We start from the raw sequence: 19,661 nt of genomic DNA, 5'->3' as shown, positions 1-19,661 counted from the left end.
AAAAAAGATAAAAGTGTACAAGCAGTACAGGGAGCAAAGAAGAAATCAGATCAAAACACATAAAAAGGAGGAAATTTCTGTTTTATTTCAAAACGCCACATATATCTTAAAACAATCAGACAAAATAAACACAGAAATTGATACATTAAAACATTATTTATGAATATATGAATAGGTTTTTCTTCAGTGTTGTTGCACTCCTAAACGGTTTTAGGGCCCGCAGGTCATGACCTTTACACAGAAAAACAAAGAGGCAGAGGAGAAAACAGAAACTAAACACCAAAACCTGCAGACGATAAAGTTAGCAAGCAAAGAGCATTATTTAAGACTTCTCAGCAAATAAAGTTTTAAGACACTTTCCTCTCAACAGTATACAGCAGCAGTGATTGCACATGTGTAAAAGTTTCTTTTAAAAGAACCAGTGAACAGAGAACCAATCAGAACCGTTTGCATGTCCGTCTGCGGCTCTGATTTTGCTACATCTTTAAATCAGTGCGGTTTAACAGACATAAGACCAAACAAAGCTTTGAGGCTACAGACTGAAGCCAGACACGGCGATGTGCTGAGCGTTGTTTCTCGCCTCGAAGTACGACGTGTCGGTTTCGTCCTCCGGCTGCGGTATGAACGGCATCGGCTGGTCCTGCAGGTTGTCCCAGTCCAGGCCGTCGAACAGGCGGTGGCGCTTCAGTTCTGCAAACAAAACGACAAAAGAATCAGGCAGCTTTAGCATATTAGCCTAGCCTTAGCATCTATAGTTTCCACCATTAAAAAAAACGACAACAAAGCTGAATTTACCTTCCCATTTTAGAAATGTGTTTCCATTAGTAGACTGACCTAATCGGGTCTAACAACTATTGGAATGATCAAATAAGGATGGAAGTGAACGGTTCTTTTATTTTGTTTTGTAGGTAAAACTTTCCCAAAATGGTAGTTTTAGTATTTTTGTTGGCATTAAACAATAAATCAGGACAATCAATATCAATAGATAATACATCTGATGGAATATTCAATATATCGGTTATTCGCTGAACTCCGACCCAGAGCAGACTTCAGCCAAAGCAAAGTTGGTAGAATCAACTCACTCGCTCTCTGGTTACCTAGCAACAGCTTGAAGTGCCACAAACCTGTGGTTGCCTAGCAACGACCTGTTGAGTAACTTGTGCACCAGCAATTTAAAGTTTTGCCACTGTTCCTCATAACTGCTTAAAAATAAAACAATGGCGTGAAGAGAAAACTTTTTAGAAAACTGAAATACTAAGAAACTGGTTGTATTTCAGATATTTAAAACAAAGACTATATCGTGCTAATATCGTGATCAATTTTTCAAGACAGATTTAGACCCAGTTGAAGGTCCAATTGAACTAGAATTTAAAGTTGTAAATAGCTTCCCTTTTAATTTTTGAACAACTGTTCATTCAGTCTCTAAGTCAAAAATTTAAATATTGATGAGTGAAATGTTAAAACTGAGGCAAATTAAAGAGGAAACATGTCAAAATAAATAAATACAAATTACATTTATAGACTTTTACGCTTAAAAAACAAAACAACAATAGGGAAATATATTTTTTCCCATAATTAAATTTCTTGTTACCTGGAAAATGAAAAAGTAAATCCATACTTTACAGGACGTAATTTTCACATTATAAATTATAATTACGTCACTATTTTAAGCTGCTGTAAGTTAAGTTGATGACCAATTCAGATTATTTGCAGTAAAAAAATTTAATTAATTAAATGTAATTTAAAATAATTTCATAGTGTAGTATAAGGGGAAAAATCTCAAATACAGAAATATTTTATATGCTCCATTTTCTTTTTCCAAACCTGTCGAGATCTGGAAAATATTTAAAAGGAAATTCTACACAGACAATAAAAAATAAACCAAAGCAATGGCCTACTGAAGGTTTAAAACCCTGCAGCTTCCCGGCAGAGTGCGATTTTTACCCTTCAGGCCGGCGCGTTTCCTCATGTCCATGGCCAGCAGGATCTCAATGGCATTCCTGGAGTTTACAGGAAGTTTCTCCTCCCCTTCAGGCCAAGGGATGTCTAAAAATGTACAAGTTAAACTGGAAGTAAGAGCAAGCAGCTAAACTAGAACAGCATGAATATTAGTCAAGCAAATTTTTTCTGCGAGATTTTAAACCTTTCAAGATTTTTGAGTTTTTTCTTGAAAGTTTTTGATTTTTCAAATTCAGAAATGAAATGTAGATGTTCTTTATTAGAAAGTTTCTGAGATTAATCTCAAAATTTCTTGGTGGAAATTTTCTTCCTGGTTTTCATCCCTAACACGCCGTCGTACTTGAACTGACCTCTGTTGAGAATATTCTGGAAAACCAGCTGGGGAGTTTCGTCGTTGAAGGGCGGCACTCCGGTGAGGAACTCGAACAGACACACGCCGAGCGCCCACCAGTCCACCCTGCAGTCTGGCCAGAAACAAACAGGAAGCAATGAGGATTCAGCGAGATGCTAACAGGCTAGCATCTGTTAGCATGCTAGCCTGTTAGCTAGCATGTGATTCCTGTTAATGTGACCTGATTGGGCTGCAGTGGCTGAAGCAGGAAGGACTATGTTAGAGGTTCACCTTGACACTACTGAGCATTAATTATTCACTTTTACATGCAAAAATATGGTTCAAATCAGATATTTACACACACAGAAAACAAACACATTTTTCCTCTGTGTCTGAAGATAAATCAGACTAAACTTTTCTTGTTTTAGCTTAGTTAGAATTTCCAAAATTATTTATATTTGTTAAAAAGCAAGAACATTTTAAAAACTTTCCTTGAATTAAAATATGTTCTCACGTTTAGCAAATAATTGTAATTGTAACCAAGCTAAAGCAAGAAAAGTTTAGTTTGATTTAACTTCAGACTGCAAGATAAAAAATTGTTTTTGTCTTTTTACTCAGTAAATATCTGGTTTCAACTGTAAATGTCCATCAGGTTAAAAAAACCAAACAAACAAAAAAAAACTAAACGTTGGCATAACAGTGAAAATTTAAAATAAATCACAGCAATTCTGAATTATTCATGTGAAATCGGACTAAAAATAAACTGAGTTTACCGTTTTGCAACTTCTGCATGAGTTTCAACATTTGACCCAAGCAGCCTTTCAGAAGCAGAAACCAGTTCGTCCAGTTAAAAGCCTCCAGATTCCCCTGCTGTTAACATGCTAACTGCACAGACAACCCACTTTCATCCTTCCAATCCGAAACTTCAGTCCCAATCAATAACCAATCCCAGTTTGTTTCCAGATCCAGAAACAGAGGGAATGGAAAAATTGGGGGTAGGAGCAGTTTATTTCCTGCAACAGTATTAGCAGCCTGGCAAGGGCAACATGCAAGCTGCAAGAAACAACGTTGCTATAAACTTACCAAACAGAAAACTTCCTGAAACTAAAGCAGAACGCCTGTCACAAGAGCTACAGTGATAATCAGCAGGCGATTACATTACAGGCGGATTTGTTTGATTTTAAAGTTTTCCCTTCTTTTACCGTGAGGTTTTCCAAGGAGAAGCTCCGGAGCCAAATAATCCGGGGTTCCCAAAATTGGGGCGCCCTCAACAGGCAGCGCGCCCCTTCGGACGCTCTTTGGAGTCCGGAAAGGGGTGTGAGAGGTCGACATGGGCTGAGGAGTCTAATGTGAGAGGAAGAGAAATAGAAGGAGAGAGAAGTTAAAAAATGGTTCATAAACTCAAGCAAACCTTTGAAAAAAAAAAAGAAGCAAAACAGAAAAATATTTATATGAAATACAAATGCTATATTTTTATTTTACATGTATGTAAGCATATATTCATATTCTCATTTCGTTTTGATTTGGCGGTTTTGATTTTTTTTTTAAATTTAATCTTGATTTTAATGTATTTTCATTTTAAATCCTAATTTGTTTTATACGTCGTATCTATATTAATAAATCAAAAGGAATGATTTATAAAAGAAATTAAGATATTATGAAATGAAAATACATCATTTAAAAAAATTTAATCCTTAAAAAAAATCTAAATGAAATAAAAATTTTGAATATATTAAAAACCACCAAAGTTTAAAATAAAATAGAGAGGGGAGAAAATTATCTAATCAACACAACATACATAAAAAGACAACATAATAATAATAAAAAAACACAAGCATTAAATAAAAAAATTCAACCAAGATGAGACTTAAATAAAATTAAAAGCAGGGATATAAAAATATAAGAAAAAAATAAATAAATCCAGACTTCAAAAATATTAACGCAAAAAGGATTTAAAAAGTAAAATATGTTTAATTTTAAAAATGTTTCAAAATTAAAATTAAATCTAGGTCAAATAAATAAAGATACGACATTTAAGATTAATTTAAAAATCAAGAATACAGTTAATAAAATAGCTTTTTTTAAAATTACATTTCATATTTAAAAAAATTTAAATATGAAAATTTAAATTTTTATATTTAAATTTTAAAATTTTAAAAAATTTACATTTTTTAAAATTACAATCTTCGGCCTCCACCCCTGAACACTGACCTGGTTAACGGAACCGTTGGAGCTTCTCCGCCGCTGCACAGGCGTTGCCGTGCCGCAGGCAGAGTGACAGGAAGCGGCGGCGGACACGTCCATGGCCTCCACGGAGCCCACGCTGAGCCTGGAAACCCCGGACGTGTTGGAGCGGTTGATGGAGCTGCAGTAGCTGCGGAAAACCACGACGTTCCGCGGCTTTAGGAAGGACGGAGACTGCGAGAAGCTGCAGGACATGTCATGGATTCTATGGAGGGATTCGCCTCTCAGGTCGGTCTCGACTAGTTTGGGCGTTTCTATGGTGACGGGGAAAGTCCGTTGAGGCGACTCGGAGCACCGCTCGTGCTCCTCTGGTTTGATTGGCTGGAGAGAAGCGTTACAGTCGACGGTGAGAGACGTCTCATGGATGGAGCCGTCAGAGTCCAGGCTCAGGCTCAGGCTCCGGCAAACGTCAACGTTCCCCGGAAGAGGGGACGTGAAACTGCACTGGGATGGCTCTTTAGTCCCGTCTTGAAACAAGTCCTCTGCCGGCTCCTCCAGCTCACTGAAAAGACTTTTGGCGACAGGGATTGGGCTGGAGCGCCTCGGGTCGCAGTGGTCCGCCGCCATGTTTCCTGTAGTGGTCAAGAAGTCGCCAATCTGGATGGTGGAGAACGTCCCAGTCAGGCCAGTGTGACTCAGAGCGGTGTCGGGAATCTCAAAGAATCTCTTGTATTCTGCGTTTGTCTTCTTGGCTCTGGTCTCCAGCAGCTCTGGACTTCGGTTGATGTCTGAAAATGTCCTCTTTACAGAGGAGGGAACTGTTGGCTGGCAGTTATCTCGCTCTGATTCAAGATGGCGCCGAACTGCCGAGAACGGTTGACGTTTCCTGATGGGAGAACTGTACTTTTTGGGCAGATTAGGGGCATCTTTAGTAGAAACTCCACGTCCTCTTGACCCCTGCTCGTTTTCTTTCTAAAGAAAGAAGAACATTTATCCATTTAATTTAGCACCAAACGAACTCGGAGCTGCTGCCTATAACAGAGTAGTAGGTCCATTGTAGATAGAAAAAGAGGAGTAAATTTCCACCGAAAAAACCTTGAAATTTCTGAGTTTCAAAAAAATCGAAAATTCTGGTCATTCTATTTATTCTGTTGTTGTTTTGCCTTATTTTGTTTATTAAGGAAAACAGAAAATTTTACACATCTGAAATTCAAAAGTTTACAAGTTTCTTCAAAAGTCCTTTTATTAGTCTCAAAATTTGAGTTTTCTAATAGATTTTTGACTTTTCAAACCAAAAATTAACTTTTTTTTCTAGAAAATTTCGGTATTTTTATAGAACATTTGACTTAATTTGTCAGAAATATCTATGTATCTCAACATTTCTGAGTTTATTCTAGCAAATTTTCAACTTTTAATTTCTCAAATTTCAACATTTTTTTCTAGAATATTTTTGACATTTCAAGCCAGATATTTAAATTTTTTTCTAGAAAATTCCTGAGATCAATCTCAAAATTTGAGTTTTTTAGAATATTTTTCACTTTTCAAACTCAGAAATGTATTTATTTTTTTCTACATTTCTTAGACTCATATTTTGAGATTAATCTATTACATGTACTCATTTCTTTCTATCTCTGATGGTCCTAATACACCATTGTATGTTTCTTTTCTAAATGAAGAAGAAACTAACTATTTAATTTAGCAGCAAACGAAGTCGGAACTGCTGCTGTTCCACCAACACTGACCTCACACTCCCACATGGGACTGACGCCCCCCTCAGTGTCGGTGGTGCTTCCGGCGCTCATCGTCTCAAACCGCTTTCTGCTCCTCAGCAAATTGGGAGTCAAGTTTTTTGCCAGTTTATGAGGACTGAAAACTCTGGTCTTAGGCCCTGCCGGAGTTAACATACACCATGATAAGAAAAGTCATATTAACTGCACTTATTTTAATGTTTTACCTCCTCTAAAGATCATATACTTATATTTTATGGCTGCAACTAATACAATTATTCTGACCATTAATCGGATAAAAAAAAAAAATGACCTGCAGATTTTTTCATCACTTAATAAACAATAGATAAGTAAAACAGGACTGTGACATCAACTCTATTGAAAATATGTGGACTGTGCTTAAGATCTGGGACTTTTCCACAGAACAGAAACAATTTAAATGACGTTAGAGTTAATTTCCTACTCATTTTACAAAGGTAGTCAGCTGGAGAAAACAGCTGTTCCGAGTTGTTCATCGCAGGAGAACCAAGCGAGTTGTTCTTCTGCTTCACTTTGCTGCAGGACATCGGGCTGGACACAACCGAGGCGCTGCAGTGCCGCTTCCCTTCTGTTGCCGGCGTGTTCTGCAGGTCCCAAAAACAAACAGAGAGGATTTAGAGTCCACATTCATCCCGGTCGCCTTTTCTGATTAATGGTTTAGACAATGCTTACGAATCCCAGGGAGCTGATCAAAGAGAGAACTTGACCCGGCGTGCGGAAGAAGTCGTTTTTCGGTTTCGCCAAAGATGGAGTCGTGAGGATGTCCATAAGACTGAGCTCTGTTTTACACACAGAGTAAGAAGTGAATAAGAATGAAGCAGCTCATGGTTACAGGTTTAGAGTTTTGGATGGGGACCAAAATTGCAACTTTGTTACATTTTCAGCTGGTGTGGTTCACAAAACTCTTTGAAAAACATCTTCCCCTGTGATGGCGCTGCATCAAGAACCACAGAAGAAAATGACACAAAAACCTCTGGAGACGACATGAACGTCTCCAGAGGTTTTCTCCAGAGGTGGAACGTCCTTCTTCATGAAACATAAACAAAAATGGAGTAGCGTCAGATTTTAGCAGTTTTAAAGTTTCTCTTTTGTCTTTGGTACAAAACCACAACCCATTTCTCCAGCTGGTGTTGGACTGCTGCGTTTATTTTGGTTGTATTTACCCAGAATGCCCTGTGCTACAGTCTGCTTCCTGCTGTTGGAGCGGTCTCTGGTCCGCTTACATTCACATATGCATTAAAACCGCACCAGAGTTCACTTCAACTGAACCGAGACCGAGGTTTTTAGGTGGACCAGAGTTCACAGATGCATTCACACCTCCACAAATAAACTGGACTTTCTAGGCCAAACACACTTCAGTTCGATTAAAGCAAACTTAACAGGTCTGATGTGAATTCACCCTTGTTTACCTCTGTCAAGCTTGACCTTTGAGAGCCCAAAGTCTGTCAGCTTGATGTGGCCTTGGTTGGATATGAGCATGTTGTCTGGTTTCAGGTCCCTGAGCGCATCAGATCACACAATGAGCATTGATCACTTGCTGTGATAAAACATCAACATCTTGTTGCGCAGCTTGTTACCTGTGGATTATGCCGTGGCGGTGAAGGTAGTCCAAAGCCAACGCAACCTCAGAGATATACTTCACAGCCATGTCCTCCTCAAAATATCCATAAATATGGAGTAGAGACTTCACGTCCCCACCGATGAGGTATTCCATCACCTTTGATCAATAAAACAAACACTTTGTTAGGATATGGCTAGTAACCGACGGTGGAATGTTTAGTAGGAAGGAAATTATTTCACAAATGTGCAATAGAGCGACACATTGTTTCACGAATGTTTGCACAAATGGGCTGCATACCAAGGCATATTATACTCATTTAGCCATGGAAGTGATTAGACAAACATAATTTAAAATTAAATGTCTGAATATTTTGGCAATATATTGTATTTTTCATGGCTTTGGCTTAATCAATAACATGTTCTGGTTTCACAGAACAGTGTGTGAGACCATTACATATTCTTGATTATCCAATAGAGAATGGCTGGATCGATGGATGCCATTAATAATACCTGGAATAAACCTGAAGATGTAAATTTAGCACTATAATCACTAAATAATGAAAGCAATTTGTCCTTCGAGGTTAATAAGGAGAACTGAACTGAGTCCACTAGAGATGTTTTAAATAAAAATTATTTTGAACTCTTTCACTCAGCATTACCAGATAGATCTTGGCTGCAGTCTGGAGGAAGTAAAACAAGTGAACAACGAAGGGACTTTTGCTCAGAGCTAGGGCGTCTCTCTCTGCCTTCATCTGACTCGCCATGTTTTTATCCACCATGTCTGCCTTCTTCATCACCTACAGCGACAAAAGATAATATTATCCCCAACTTTCATACAAAAAACCAGCAAATAAATGTAATCAAATTTAACTAAAGGTGTATCGACTCACCTTAATAGCGTATAAGCGCGCATTGCTCTTCTTCCGAGCGAGGTAGACCTTTCCAAAGGCGCCGCGGCTGATGGGCTTCAAAACGGTGAAATCATCGATCGAAGGAGGCCTCGGTATTTCCACTGATTTTACATTTGAACCAACTTTGTGTTTCTCTTTTACCTCCATTCTAACGATGGAATAATTTCACTTAAAATCCGGTAGCGAGTCCAGCGTAAACACTACCATGGCAGAACAACAAATAGTGCGGAGTTTGTTTTGAATTTTTGAATTCCCTGCCTGTCACGGGGTCCTGTGACGTGATGTAGGTACTCAAAATACTGCCTGTATAAAATCAGCAAAACAAAAATCTGCAATGTATAATTTAATGTATGATTTAATGTATATATATCCATAAATATGGAGTAGACAGACAGTATATGAAGTATAAAACAATATATATATATATATATATATATATATATATATATATATATATATATATATATATATATATATATATATATATATATATATATATATATACCTATATAACCCTATATAACCCTATATATATTGCTGTTTTGTATATAAAACAAAAATCTGCAATGATTTAAAGATTTTTAGATTGATATTAGATTGATATTTAAGAACGCAAGCATTGATCAAATATCCTCATTACGTATCCATGTTTCAAAATAAGTAATGAGTCATTTTTAAACAGGCGAGGCAAGGACGCCACTCGTTCCTGGTAGTTTTAACTGATCTGCGTCATTTTGTAGTCCATTTGACCTCAGATGCCGGGGGGAGAATCCATTTCCCGATGTTAGCTAAAACAAAAGTTGTGTAACTATTGAGAGTTGTGTAACGGGGGAAGCTAAAAGGACAGCGCTGTGAGCAGGACTTGATTGTTAACGTTTTATTGAGGTTCTGTCCTCACATTGTAACTCACCGAAGACAGGTTCTAGCCAATACTTACGGGAGAAAAATGTTTTCATTTCAGCCACAGCAGGTATGTAAGCGGACAGACTGAGAAGCAGGTTGATTATATGATTAACTTGTCTGCATGTGTCCGACAAAAGTTTCAGTTTATCACTTCAACTCTTGTTTTAAAAACATTAAAGTCATTAATAAGCAGTAAACACCCATGTTTACGCTTGTTTTAGTTGTGACTTTTGTTCTAGCCAATGACAACTCGACTCGGCTAATGCTAATGCTAAGTGTTTAGCTTGTAAACGCTACATTTCGTCCACATGAGCCGATGCTTGCGTCATTTCGACTGTTAACATCTGTTCATTTTTTTATCTATATTATAGCGATTAAAACAATTAGTGTAAACATGTCGGTACAGACAGTCTCAGTACTTAAGAAGCATGTGACTGAAACTGACATAATCCTGACCTGCTGTCAGTAGGTTAGCTGAGTCTACTTCCAGTTTATTACATATTAACTATTATGATCGATTAGTGGCTATAAATAAAGTCAAGGTTAAGCGGGTCACCGGGGATCATCATGTGGGGAAACCGTGTTATTCACCCTCCTGTCTTCATGCTCTCACAGATGGTGGTTCCTCTCAGCCAGGTCCTCAACGCCCTCCACTCCCTGAAGAGCTCAGCTACAGCTTCAGTCCACTCTTTGCACAAAGACTTCAGACAGGAGCACAAGTCATACCTGAAAGAGGTGAGACGAGTACCAGACATTCACAATGTATCAAAAAGTATTTTTAATCAAATAAGTAAAGATTTAAAGAAGAAGGTAGGATTAAAAATAGAGGTAGGTTGATGTGCAGGTGCATCTTGATCGTTTTAAGTCAAGATATTGGTTGCAGATCAAAAAGTTATTAATGTTTCTGTTACAGGAACATTTGCTGTGATATTTAGCCAGTTGGACAGAGTTTCTCAGCAGCAGATGCTCTCACCAGACAAAGATGACATTCCCCAAAACGCTAAAGCTCAAAGGGTGATGAAAGTCCAGATAAGAGAGGAAACACAAAAATAGACACGTGTTGCAACTGATAGCAATATTTGCTCACAGTTTCTTAATTTTGTGCAAATGAAAGCAATTAGAAGCACATTCATGATACAGAATGGCCCTGCAAAAGCAGGGAAAACAAAGGAGAATAAAAAAAAATCAAAACAATCTCTTCAAATATCAAGCTAAACAGCTGAATAAATTATTCCTCATTACTTTGTAAATATAGTTGAATGTGGCCCAACTACATTTTCCATCTAATGAGCCTTAATTTTGTCCAGCTGCCATTTTTTCTATTAATTGTGAGCGATGATAATTCAAATGAACAGAAATAAATGCTTTAAGTTGCTGTATCTGTGCTCAATTAATCCACAGTATGAGTAACACTTTTTGGATAATTTGCCAAAAGTTAGATTTTTAATTAATTCTGAAGCATATTAAAGAGATTTAGTGATCAGAGTTTATTTGAATTGTCCATTTCAACCCTAATCCATAGAAACCAGGCCCATAAAACTCCTGGAAGTTGCACGGCTTGTTGTTTTTGTGTCTCTTTGTCTCACTGCTGTTGTTGTTTGCTGCCAGCCGAGTGTCAGCCTGAGGGATCTGGGCCTCTCCGAGGTCCAGGGGAGTCAGCTGGATGAGCTGGTCAGCAGGTTAATGCCCCCACCGAGTCCTGAAGAACCTCCCACCGTTACCTCAATATGGAAGACTAGTCACGTTTCTGCAGACAGCTTCTTTCAGAACAAATATGGTGAGAAGATCAACCTGCTCTGCTGTTCTTTTGTTTTATTTCACAAGAAAACCACCTGAAGCATTTCTTTTTTTACACAAAGGGTTTTCACAAAAAAGATTATTGGGTCATAGCTCGCCGTTATTCCTCCGTCGGTACCACAGCCCTCTTCGGGACGCTTGCTCTGAACTCCAGCTGCTGCCAGGTGAGACATTTACATTTAACCTCTACTCAGAGGCCCAGGAATGGATTAACATTTTAGCGTTTCTGTTTTCTCCTCGTAGTGTGGCTTCAGAGCCGAGGGTTCAAAACTCTCAGAGCAAAGACCAGACGAGTGGAGTCGGGATATGACGGTCCGGTGGAACCCGATGCCTACACACCAGCTTTCATGAAGGCGAGTTTGTTACGGCAGTGGGGTCCAAACATTTTCCACCGAGGGCCAAAATCCACACGTTGAAAGTCCTCGGGGGCCAAAATCAGCATTTTCTCCCAGTTAAAAAACATAAAAATAATATGATTCTGAATTCTTCCTCCTTTACCTCCGCAACAATAAATTTAACAGATTTGTTTTTTTTTTATCAAAACCAACATTAGAATTAAATTTCCTTGAACGTGTACATTTATTTTGCTTTTTGAGTAAATTATCATCCATTTTGTTGGTCAGTGAATTGTTTTCGGCTTTGTTTTAAAAACTGTAAGAACTTTGTGTTCAAACACAAAGTTTAAGATATAAACTTTCCAAGGAAATCTCTCCCTGATTACTTTAAAAAGTGTCCGTCTCCTCTGCAGCGGCTCCATATGCCGAAGGGTCAAATCGGCACCATTTTTTAACAGCAGTGGGGGCCACAAAAAAAACATTCCAAGGTCCACAAATGGCCCCTGGGCCACACTTTGGACACCCCTGTTACGGAAAAGTCAATATAAACATTTTTTAGAGATTAATCGATTATTGAAATAATCATCAGCTATAATTAAGCAACGGATTAATTATTAAAACTGATTTTTAAAAAGAAAATTTTGTGAAAAAACATACTTTAAGCAATAATTAACACAAATCTGTACAGATGGTTTGCATTTAAGATGAGATGTCTGTAAATATGTTGCAACCAAAACTTCTCAAGTTGTTTAGTTTTATCTTCACCAGGTTCAAATTCAGTAAAGTAATGCTGCGTTATTTCATTTCAGGCAATAAAATGTTTTTTGTTTTGAAAAAAGAACTAAATGATTAGTTTTTGTCTTTTAATGCATTTCTTTTATAGTGGTTAATAAAAATCTGTAGGACGTGAACATTTTTTTATTCAATTGTTAGAATAATCATTATTTACAGTCCTAATTTGTTGTATTTTATGATTAGAGATTGAGATTAAATCTGCCACCTTTGGCTTCTTCCTCAGGGTTTGCTCCAGAGGGAGAAAGGAGTGGAGGCCCACTCTCTGGACCAAGTGGTGAAACTCAAAAACCTTCCTGAAAACCAGCAGGAGGCTTTCAAGACTGGCTTCACCGATGGGTTCATGAGGTCCCAAGCTCTGACTCAGAGAACTCAAGGTGTGTGGAGTAAAAACTTAAAGCTTTTTATTGAACTGAGAGAAGAGCTGATGTTGTTTCCTTTTTACAGACTCATTGAGGAGAACCAGGCTGGTCCTGCTGGTCCTCCTCCTCATTGGCATTTACGGCCTCTCTAGAACCCCCTTTCTCTCCGGTAAAGGCTCCTTTTCTGACGCCGGTTTGTTTCGGTTTTCATTCTTTCTTATGCATACAAATAAAATCCCAGCTCTACATGCACACGGTTTATTTAGAAATTCATTAAAATAACACTGGGTGGTGTTTATTTTCAGCTACATTGCTTTATTATATATTAGACCAGCATAAAGTAGCAGAGGTGGTTCTAGGGATGGTGTAGGGGGGGCTGTAGCTCTCCAAGAAAATGAAAAGAAAAACCTTTTTTTTACTATGTCATGAAATATTTTTTATTTAACCTAAATTCAAAAGTAATCTCTAATAAACAGTCATTTATGAATATTTTCTAATACTGCTCGTTGAAAGCAGAAAGACCAGAGAAGCTTTCTGCTCATGTTGCATCACTTTGTACTCAGAGAGCAAATAAGAGAATATTAACAACAATCAGGAGTTCTCGTTTGTCACGCAGCCTCACATAAACTTATTTTTAGACTTCTGTAAGTTGATACTCGTGTCTTTGACATTCCAGTTCTTCAGTAAGCTTTGGGTATATTTTCTGCAACAGAGATAGTTGAATCTCTGACCCTGAATCAAGACAGATTTATTGTTTTTAAAGCATTTCCCCTCCACAAAAGACACGTTTTGATTTTAAAACACCCAACACTATGGCTTCAATCTCACAAATTGGCAATTTAAGAATTTTTCCCTACTTTTTCAGCGCCCAATTCTTATCTTATACATCCTCCAAAAAATATGTGGAACTAAATTACATAAGTATTCTCACTGACGTAAAATATTAGAGGAAAAGATGCCGAATAAAATTAGTTTTATTCATTAGAGATGCAAATCTTTAAGTGCCTAGCGATTTGATTCAGAAACAATTTTTTTTTAGTCAGAAACCATTTTTTCCTGTTCAAATGTTTTAGATTCTGTTTAAATTATGAGACTGACAAGAGTAAAGAAATAAAACATTTATTTAAAAATATTCTATAAGGTTTCCTACTATGTCAGATTTCATTAAAATGTGTTTTTGTTTATAAAATTCTTTAACTTAATTTACTAGTATTAGCTGCCTGGATTTTTCTGTAAAAAAAAAAAAGAAAAAAAGAGAGAAATTATTAAAAATATATGTAAAATTATGTTTGGATCGATTCTGAATTTCAAGGAATATAAATTGTGATTCTTTATAGAATTTTTTTCTGCGCATTTATTCATATTTCAGTTTTGTTTGGTCGTAATTTTGCGTTACTTTGTGCTGGTTTATCCCATGAACTCCTGAAGAGTAGATATAACGAAGTGAAAAACTGTGTGCATGTAGAGTTTTGGTGCCTGCTTCTTTTTCTCAGTATGTGCATTTCTAGAGCAGCTGCTCATAGTTTCGTAACACAACTGGAGCTAAATGAGTAACTGACAGGATAAGTTTGGATCGTCACGTTTACCTTTGTGCCACAGTAAGCAGAAAGCTGCATCTTTGTTTCGTGAAACCAGTTTGTTCGTGTCGTTTGTGAGAAGTTTTCTGGGATTTTCCACAGTGAGGTTTCGCACCACTACGGGCCTCGACTCTGCGGTCGACCCCATCCAGATGAAGAACGTGACGTTCGAGCACGTCAAAGGCGTGGAGGAGGCGAAGAACGAGCTGCAGGACGTCGTCGAGTTCCTCAAAAACCCACAGAAGTTCACAGTGTTGGGTGGAAAACTGCCCAAAGGTACCAGCAGCGTTTTTATTTTGATTATATCTGCCGGTGTGAATGAAAATAGCCCGACTGTCGACTCTCTGTGCAGGGATTCTCCTGGTCGGGCCGCCCGGCACCGGGAAGACCCTGCTGGCTCGGGCTGTAGCCGGGGAAGCAGACGTTCCATTCTACTACGCCTCCGGGTCGGAGTTTGACGAGATGTTTGTGGGCGTCGGCGCCAGTCGCATCAGGAACCTCTTCAGTACGTTACAGAACCGGTGAAAACCGCAGCAGAGAGGCAGCCGAGTAAGAACAAGTTTTCCTTTTGTGGTTTGCAGAAGAGGCAAAAGCAAACGCTCCGTGCGTCATCTTCATCGACGAGTTGGACAGCGTGGGAGGAAAGAGGATCGAGTCTCCAATGCATCCCTACTCCAGACAAACCATCAACCAGCTGCTGGCGGAAATGGACGGGTGAGTTTCATCTCCAGTGTCTGGCCCAGTCCACGAAACAAACACATTTTTATGCGTTTTGACCTTTAAACTACACAAAACTTTAGCCAAATGTCACTAAAGATGATAAAACTCCGTATTTTGCTTGCGGGTGTAAGCGTGAAAACTAAATTTAGTGTTACAGTGCGAGATAATTAATCCACACGATTGCTTTGACACGATTCCCGATCAACATTGTCTGGCTTTATTGGCTTTACGTTGGGGCTGGACGGTACAGCTGAAAAACTCATCACGATGAGCGCTTCATATCCCTCGTTTCCATGGAAACCGACACCATTTTGATGTTTTCCAGGTTCAAACCCAACGAAGGCGTCATCGTCGTCGGTGCTACAAACTTCGCTGAAGCTCTGGATAAGTACGTTTCCACTTTGAGTTAATTGTTGTCTAGAATGAGCTTTTCTTTCTAAAGAGGAATGAAGTAAATGCAGCAAAAACTCAATGAGGAACATAAACAAGGTTATTTAAGATTCATAGCGGAGACTCAAACCACCAGCAGAACAAAGTTAAGTTAAGTTAACATTTTTCTTTTTATTTAGAAATATTTTATGGTGGTTTGAAGCAGGGATAGCTTAGAAAATAAGATTGTGACTCTATTTCAAATTTACTCCAGAACATTTGCCTCTATAGACTCTCCTAAGTGGCTTTTAATAACTTAATTTTTTTTTATTGAAATAAAACATTAAAGATAAAAATAAAATTAAAAACCTGTTTATTTTTGCAGGTTTTCTGTGTTTTTATTGGATATTTGTGTAAAACTTTAGTTTGTTTCAGGTAACTGAGGTAAACAGAGGATGATTGTTTCTGCTTTCAGTGCTCTGGTGAGACCCGGCAGGTTCGACATGCAGGTGACCGTCCCCCGCCCCGATGTCAAAGGTCGCAAAGAGATCCTCAACTGGTACCTCTCCAAGATCAAAGTGGACCCGGGTAGGTCATTTCAGAGACATCTGCTGATGCTCATCAGCGCTCTGAGCCAGCGAGCCTCACAGGCTCCCGCAGGTAGAGAGTCGGATGTCTTTACAAGTCGTTTTGTTTCTGGTCAGCCGTCGATGCCGAGATCATCGCCCGAGGCACGGTGGGCTTCTCCGGGGCAGAACTGGAGAACCTGGTGAACCAGTCTGCCCTGAAGGCCGCCGTGGACGGGAAGGAGATGGTCACCATGAAGGACCTGGAGTTCGCCAAGGACAAGATCCTTATGGGTGAGTGACGGAGCTCAGAGCTGCTCTTTATCACAGAAACATGCAGGAATGGAAAATAAATACAATAATTCAAAAAAACTAGATTTCTTTTTCTCTCCTTGTCACAATAACATTTTACTGGACGGTAAATTGTCCCAGATTTGATTGTGATAACCTATTATGTTGCTGTTTTGAGACCATTTTCAAGTAATTTAATGGTTTAGTAATTTAAATTTAACATCATTTTACCAAACTTTAAATTCTCTGGAACCGTAAGATATTTTAAATGAAGTGAATAAACAAAACAGAAACAACAAATACAATTAATTATGAAGTCTCTGTAAACAAAACTGTCCTTCAAAAACACGAAGCTAGCTTAGACCAAAACACCAAACAGAAGATTTTCATCATCCAGTTTTTGGTAGAAAGAGAGAAAAGAAAAGAAAAAAACAATAAATTATGCAAATAGAAATGATTGACCTTGTTTTAATTTATCATGCAATTGATTTATTGCTTATTGCAACAGATCCACTTCATCTATTCTTCTATTTGTCCATCTGTTATCCATCTGCTGTGAAATCGTTATTTTCAAGATGTCTGCGCGTCTTTAAAGAGTCTAAAATTATGTAACTAGAATTAAAATGTCTTAAATCCATAGAAGAAATGTGAGTTTAAATATGTTGATCTTAAATTTTGTCTCACATGTAGTTTTTTTTTTCATGGGACTTTTCTGTGAAGTTATTATCTTTGGACCTGAGGAAATGTGACTTTATGAAACCTGCAGATAACCTGATTCGTCTCTTTCCTTTCAGGTCCTGAGAGGCGTAGCGTTGAAATAGACAAAAAGAACAAGACCATCACAGCGTACCACGAGTCCGGACACGCCATCGTCGCCTATTACACCAAAGACGCGATGCCCATCAACAAGGCCACCATCATGCCCAGAGGACCGACTCTTGGCCACGTTCGTTCGTTTTTAAACCTTAAACTCCAGCGTCGTTTGGTGTGGCTGCGCAGAATCTAACCTGAGTCGTGTTTTTGTTCGTCCTCCAGGTGTCCATGCTCCCCGAGAACGACCGCTGGAGCGAGACGCGGGCCCAGCTGCTGGCCCAGATGGACGTCAGCATGGGCGGCCGCGTCGCAGAGGAGCTCATCTTCGGAGACGAAAACGTCACCACAGGTACCAGCTGCTCGGTAAAATGCTGCTTAGACGTGACGGGGTGATAATTTAAACGTTTATTCAATAATCGGCCTGTTTTTAGGAGCATCCAGCGACTTTGATGGAGCGACACAAATCGCAAAGCTGATGGTGACCCGGTTCGGCATGAGCGACAAGGTAAGCCGAGCTGGTAGACAGAGACCCAATTTTAAGGCGTTAAGTTGCAAAGACAAGGATTTATAATTTGTTCCTTTTATCTTTCTACCAAAAACTGGATAATAAAAGTTTTCAGTCTGGTGCTTTGGTCTCAAGTAGCCCATTTTTTTGAAGGACAATTTTGTTTATATTACTTTAAAATGTTCTCAAAACAACAATATTGTTTATCACACTAAATTCTGGGACAATTTATTTTACTGTTTTACAGTGACAAGCCTAAATAAAATGGCGATATGCCTGGAAAATACTTTAACAAATAAAGTATTTGTTAAAGTACTTTATTTGTAAATTTTCTTTACTTACAAGAAAATTTATTATAAGTGAATGTTTTTCTGGGAAAACATTCACTTGGGTTGCTAGCAACCCAAGAAGAGTTCCAGCGTTTTGTCGGCTGGTTTCACCTCTGTACACTTCAAAAACACAAAATTTTACCAGTAATGTTGGTCTAGTTTCTAGTGCAAATACCTTAATACACTTTAAATATGACAAACTAACTTAAAAGTATCTTTTTAGCAAGAAATAAAGGCTTGTTATAAGTAAATAATTTCTTATTATTTATGTTCCATTGGCAGATAAATTAACTTATAAAATGGGAAAAATGTCGTTATAAGTACATTTTCATCAATAATAAGGAATTATTTACTTAAGCCTCTATATGTTATTAAAAAGATACTTTTAAGTTAGTTTTGCCTTATTTCAAGTTTGCTAAGAAATTTGCTCTAGAAACTGGACCAAAATAGTTGGTAGAATTCTGTCTTTTTACAATGTGCAATGGCTGCTGGAAAAGACAAGTGCTGTGTTGTTGGAGGAGGCTCCACTTCTGCTTTTCAAAGATATACGGTTGATTAATGTCGCATCTGTTTGCAGCCATTTTTATGTGTAAACATTGAGTTTGGAGGGCGTGGCCAACAGCAGCAGGAGCTTATTTGGCTTTAAAGTGACAAAATGTGATTAAAAGGATGTAATTTGTGTGTCTGTGCAGCTCGGGGTCATGACCTACAAGGACATCACCAAGCAGAGCCCCGAGACGCAGGCCGCCATCGAGCACGAAGTCAGAGCTCTACTGAAGGTGAGGCGCTCTACGTCCCACAAGTTGACCCTTTCACCCTGTTCTGCGTTAGTTTCTATCGTTCCTTTGTCCGTTTCTCTGCAGGAATCCTACGATCGAGCAAAGAACATCCTGAAGACATACAGCAAGGAGCACAAGAAGCTGGCGGACGCGCTGCTGACGTACGAAACGCTGGACGCCAGAGAGATCCAGATGGTGCTGGAAGGAAAATCCCTGGACCACTGAGACATTCAAAGACTCTGTAAATAAAACGCTGTGCAAGCGGGACTGGCCTTTTGAAAGCCTTTCAGTTGTTTTTATTCCTCCTTTTCACAATGGGAAAAGCTGGATGAAATGCTTGACATTTTTAAATCACCACAGTACGATGAATCTGCTGCGTGTTTCAGTTAGAATCATAAACTTGTTTTTTGCTGTTCCTCATTGTCAAACTCACAGCTGAAGGTTTCTGTATCTCATGTTTTCTCCTACATATTATGTTGTTTCTAAGTTATTTAAGTGCCCAAACGTATGTATTATTATTATTATTATTATTGTTTTCATTTTCTTTTCTGTCAGGGAAAATCATGATAGATCCTCCTATCCACACCTGAGGAAAAACTAAGTGTTTGCCAGTTTGTGTAAATATCCTGTAAAGCGTCTGAAAGGACGGATTGGGTGCTTCTGTTACTTTAGACGACGGCCTTCTTGGAGCTCCAATAAAGATTTCTCTCAGGAAACGAATGTTGGGAGTGATTTCTGTGATTCAGGAGTCAAAATAGTATGTAATTTTACTGTAAGTTACACAAATCAAAGAAAAAGTGATTGTTTCTTGT

General features: G+C 38.4%; 2 protein-coding genes across 8 annotated transcripts; one reads left to right on the top strand and one right to left on the bottom strand.

Annotated features, from left to right (window-relative positions):
• Positions 1–64: 64 nt before the first annotated feature.
• mastl (microtubule associated serine/threonine kinase-like) lies at positions 65–8,997 on the bottom strand. Of its 2 annotated transcripts, none has more exons than XM_008396531.3 (12): positions 8,691–8,997; positions 8,460–8,597; positions 7,818–7,957; positions 7,650–7,738; positions 6,913–7,019; positions 6,665–6,824; positions 6,217–6,362; positions 4,502–5,446; positions 3,493–3,634; positions 2,310–2,423; positions 1,945–2,046; positions 65–690 (listed from the first exon to the last, which is right to left on the bottom strand). In XM_008396531.3, exons 1-12 carry the CDS (start codon positions 8,856–8,858, stop codon positions 533–535), a joined length of 2,409 nt encoding a protein of 802 aa, XP_008394753.2. In that variant the 5' UTR covers positions 8,859–8,997; the 3' UTR covers positions 65–532. The 2 variants fall into 2 exon arrangements, with proteins under 2 accessions (XP_008394753.2, XP_017157486.2); XM_017301997.2 differs by having other exon boundaries at positions 6,674–6,824.
• LOC103456783 (ATP-dependent zinc metalloprotease YME1L1) lies at positions 4,718–19,569 on the top strand. 6 transcript variants are annotated; one of them, XM_081601589.1, is made up of 18 exons: positions 4,718–4,762; positions 10,230–10,349; positions 11,223–11,391; positions 11,474–11,575; positions 11,655–11,764; positions 12,765–12,915; positions 12,986–13,069; positions 14,580–14,753; positions 14,830–14,982; positions 15,059–15,191; positions 15,523–15,585; positions 16,042–16,154; positions 16,271–16,426; positions 17,218–17,369; positions 17,459–17,585; positions 17,668–17,741; positions 18,763–18,849; positions 18,934–19,569. In XM_081601589.1, exons 1-18 carry the CDS (start codon positions 4,733–4,735, stop codon positions 19,072–19,074), a joined length of 2,139 nt encoding a protein of 712 aa, XP_081457715.1. In that variant the 5' UTR covers positions 4,718–4,732; the 3' UTR covers positions 19,075–19,569. The 6 variants fall into 6 exon arrangements, with proteins under 6 accessions (XP_081457715.1, XP_081457714.1, XP_081457717.1 ...); XM_081601588.1 differs by having other exon boundaries at positions 12,986–13,093; XM_081601591.1 differs by lacking the exon at positions 4,718–4,762 and adding an exon at positions 5,073–5,158 and having other exon boundaries at positions 12,986–13,093.
• Positions 19,570–19,661: the final 92 nt, after the last annotated feature.

This window comes from Poecilia reticulata, chromosome 20 (genome assembly GCF_904066995.2).
Source record: "Poecilia reticulata chromosome 20, P_reticulata-male-v2, whole genome shotgun sequence".
NCBI lineage: Eukaryota > Metazoa > Chordata > Actinopteri > Cyprinodontiformes > Poeciliidae > Poecilia > Poecilia reticulata.
This window is presented reverse-complemented; position numbering and strand designations above follow the sequence as displayed.